The sequence below is a fragment of the Triticum aestivum genome, chromosome 4A (assembly GCF_018294505.1).
Source record: "Triticum aestivum cultivar Chinese Spring chromosome 4A, IWGSC CS RefSeq v2.1, whole genome shotgun sequence".
Taxonomy (NCBI): Eukaryota; Viridiplantae; Streptophyta; class Magnoliopsida; order Poales; family Poaceae; genus Triticum; species Triticum aestivum.
In genome coordinates, this window is record NC_057803.1 from 615,552,635 (window position 1) to 615,556,710 (window position 4,076).

At 40.0% G+C, this 4,076-nt stretch overlaps 1 protein-coding gene across 1 annotated transcript; it reads right to left on the bottom strand.

Moving 5' to 3' along the window:
* Positions 1–742: 742 nt before the first annotated feature.
* Positions 743–2,391, bottom strand: LOC123082624 (uncharacterized). The gene is made up of 5 exons (XM_044504921.1): positions 2,139–2,391; positions 1,854–2,043; positions 1,617–1,727; positions 1,203–1,532; positions 743–1,104 (listed from the first exon to the last, which is right to left on the bottom strand). The coding sequence occupies exons 1-5, from the start codon at positions 2,363–2,365 to the stop codon at positions 985–987; spliced, it is 978 nt and encodes a 325-aa protein (XP_044360856.1). The 5' UTR covers positions 2,366–2,391; the 3' UTR covers positions 743–984.
* Positions 2,392–4,076: the final 1,685 nt, after the last annotated feature.

The following is a 4,076-nucleotide window of genomic DNA, read 5'->3' on the forward strand; positions in this document are numbered from 1 at the left end:
GGCATGGCGGATGGCTTGCGAGGAGGCCTAATGGCTGAAGGAGGCATGGCTTGCATGCACTTGGGAGCTCTGATGAAACTGGGAGGTGTAGGAGATTTCAGTGCGCAGGAGAAACATATTTATATAGTGCTGCGGCAAGATTAGTGGGGAGGTGGGGGCGGGAAAGGCGCATGTATTGCGGCCACGATTTCTTCCCTAATCTATTGCCGGCACGATTGAATGGAGGGAATAAGTACTGCGTAAAATGAAGGGAATTACTATTATTGTTTCAGTGTGTTACCATATAAGGATAGTTCGTAAGAATCTACGGTCGATTTACCATATATGGTGCATGGTGTTACTATAAAAAAATTGATCACATCGGTGACAGGAAAACAAAAAGAAAAATGTATGTGTAATGAAAATGTAGCCTTGACATATCGTAGGCTGCATTGTATGATTTGGTCAAAGATTTGCAGGAAAATTTACATATTTAAAAATATGAAAAATATTTAAACATAGAGTGACACGTTCAAAGAGCTGGTAGGAAATTGGCATGCCTTCTGGTACAAGGTTGTGCCTACTTGCAGTGAATGGAAATAAGTTCTGGTGATTTAACCTGTAATTGTAAATAATACTCCCTCTGTCCCAAACTAAGTGTCTGAAACTCTAGTACAAAGTTGAGGCACTTATTTCGAGACGGAGGGAGTATTAGGTAGTAATGACCTCGTATATAACGGGAGAGAAAAGGTACTACAGAAAATATATAAAACATTAATGCACATTGCAGCCATCGATTGTGCCACCTAATATACGATTAGATAATACAAAATACAGTAATGCAGAAGCAAGTACGGAAAGCAGTACAATAATATTCTCCGTCACTTAGGTTTACATTAGGACGAATATCTGTCGGGAAAGTAATCATGGTGGATATGGAAATAAACATGGCTAGCTTGTGACTCCCCTCGCGAAACATTTTGGTTTGCTAGTGCCGGCAACTGGTTATGCTTTTGTAATAGCCTTCCTCAAAACTTCAATTTGAGGTGGTAGCTGACGAAATAAATTCAATTCATGGAACACCATGTATGCAAGCTCCTCCGACCTGTAATCACTAAACTTCTCCTGCAAATGATTCATAGAGAAAAAAGAATTAACATTGTAGCCATGACATCGTATTTATCTAGTAACGATACGTGTGTGTGGGGGGGGGGGATGCTCACTGGGTCGATTTTGATTCGTAATTGATTCTCCTCGCCATCATAAAATTTCAGGAATTTGAAACAGAAGAAAGGACAGTCGTTGGCAAGTTGTTTGGGGGTTGGAAATCTAGCAATAGGCCACTTGCAGAAGTTGTCGAACTTCCCCTCAGTAACTTTTAAAAAAGCATCATTGAGTCTGGCGACAGCAATAGGACCCCACGGCTTATGAAAATCCTCAAATGTAGTCTGTTGTGTGCTCCAGTCAACTGAATCGAGGACGTCAATCCGTCTGTGAACACGATTCACACAATAAACTGAGAAATGACTGCCCTGATGGGATACCCATAATATCTGCAGCAGATAAAAAAATATGAATGGAGAGCAAAGGATGTAGAGCATGCAAGATGAAAAGTGTGATGCAGTAAGGAACCTTACCATGCGAACATCTTGAGGGTCTTTATCCGCGAGGTCTTCCTTTAATAGTGCCTCAATGAAAGTAGGATTGAAGGATTGCGTCTCGTGCCGAGCATCGACATTAAGGTGGAACTGCACATAATAATTCAAAAATGTTGATTATTGATTTGACAAAATGATGCTGAATACTTAGGTAACGAGAACATGGAATGGTTAGCCATAGTAAAAATGGATAATTGTAAAATCAGGTTTAAATACCGATAGTGACCAACGAAGGAACATCCTGTACCCAGCCGACGTGGGCCTTAATTTAATCTCATCGTGACGCAGAATGTCTATGTAGTATTCCATCAAGCTGGGTAGCATTGATGCCCCATCGCCGAAGCTTTTTGCGAGATCCATGCCAGTAAGATATAACTTAGAAGGTTCGTAAGCAAGAAGTCCAGTCCTATGACAAGGTTAATTCGGAATTTGTAATGTATTTTAAAATGATGAAATAATTAGTGCACATTAAAAATAGGATGCAATGGTGTGAAGGTTTACTTTTTGAGATCAAGGTCGTTGATTACTATGTCACGGAGTTTTCGGGCGTGGTTGAGAGAAATGGTAGACTTAACAGGATGTAATTTAAATGGAGAAATGATCTTCAATGGTCTCTTCCTGATCCTCTTTACGATAACTGGTAGTTGACCGCATTGCAGAACATTTCCAGGAGCTCCGAATTGGTTGGGGTTCACAAAGCTTGGGACATTGGTTTTGTCCTTCTCCATGTTCTTGGCGGTGCGAACAAGTGTATGTTTTTTCCGTAGACTGAAATATGTAGAAAATAACCCAACTGAGATACGATATTATGTATGTGAACATTACTATTGGAAAAAAATGTAAAAACAAAGTTAATAGCAGGGCAGCACTTACAACATCTGTTTTTTTAAATCTCGCCGAGCGCCTGGGAGACAGCTGTAGAGCAGATGCATCAGAGACCTGACAGACATTAAAATGGTAAATTTTAGGCAATGTGTGTGCAGCCGCAACTCTGATTTACGAAAGAATGCACTTATAAAAAGTATCACCTGGATAGTGTGGGCAGCCTGTTGTGCAGTGGAGGCAGACTGCTGTAGGTTGGTAGGTTGAGCCTCCGCTCCAGTGTGAGGTAATTTGATGATTTCACTGCCACTCCTAATACACACTTTGTGGGATGGCTCTCTAGTATCCTGCATTGAAATGGAAATAGTAAAAAAGGAGGTTAATAAGATTTATGAGCACCTGGCATAATAATTATAAGTAAGCATAAAGATAGATAATTACAAAATGGGGGGTTCTGTCTGGGTGAATATTAGCATCTCGAAGTTGTTGGCTAACTTCCCATTCTTGTGTTGGCTGACCGAAGGATACTAAGGATTCAGGTGTGTTGGCATCTTCCAACTGTATACATGATGGATACTTCATTAGAAATGTGCTATATTTGGAGCTATGTAGACGTAATGGAGGGTATTACCTGAAATTGCTCTGCGGTGGTACACTGTTCTGTGTGGCTAATTGGTTCATGGACAGTAATTTGGCGATCAGCATCATTGTCATGGTTAACTGGGACTTGACCAGTAATTATTGGTGCATCCACAGATAAATGACCATCTATACTTAACCATAAAATTAAGTCATTGAAAAAAAATGTTATAATTTTGGCGAAGCCGACACATCTATTTATAAGTTGGTATGGACTTAAGTTTGAGTAGGAAAAACAACCTTTTGAGACCTGCTCTGTGTGATCAGCAGCTTCTGCATCGATTTGTGCCTCATTGACAAACTTTTGGCCCGTGAATACGTCTGACACACCCACCCCCAAGTTTTCTGCATCTAGAAAGAAAAAGAAATTCGAAGAAAATATTTGTACATGAAACAACCAAGCAGTAGATAGTATTTACAAATAGATAAACAAGACCAGTAGTAAGAGAAAATATAGAAACATGTCAAAAGAGAAGTAATAGATTTGTATCCTAGTTACCAGTGTTAGTTGGAGCTATCTCAGCTTCTTCTTCATGCTCATGGCCTAGGTCATCAAGGTGCACCTCATTAATAAGACGCGCTGTGCAGTATAGAAAAATTATAATAGTATTACCATAAACAAGTGCAGTCCGAAGATGTATTGAATTTGTATTATGATTCATGAACTGACCGTCTGCATCACATGAGGGGCATCCAGTTCCATCATATTCAATGCCTTCACACATTTGAGAAAACGTAATGGGATCGGTGATTCCTTGCGCATCCACATCAGAACAGTTAGCAGCATGAGTAGGGCAATCGGTTTTTGAGTGGCTGTCAGAGCCATGTTGTTTGTCTGCATGCACAACGTTCAGAAGTTGTCGTGTAGGGTTAAAGAAAAGGTGAGAAATAGTTGGTCGTGGTGCGTTCAATTTTCAACATAGCTAGGCGGAAATAAATAGATTACTAGAATATCTAGTTGGTGTTACAATAAATGAC

Coding starts and splice junctions, on each gene's coding strand:
- LOC123082624 (XM_044504921.1), bottom strand. CDS start 2,365: ATGGAGAAGGACAAAACCAATGTCCCAAGCTTTGTGAACCCCAACCAA. Junction 1,533..1,616: donor ACCCTCAAGATGTTCGCATG/GTAAGGTTCCTT, acceptor TATCTGCTGCAG/ATATTATGGGTATCCCATCA. Junction 1,105..1,202: donor TACGAATCAAAATCGACCCA/GTGAGCATCCCC, acceptor AATCATTTGCAG/GAGAAGTTTAGTGATTACAG.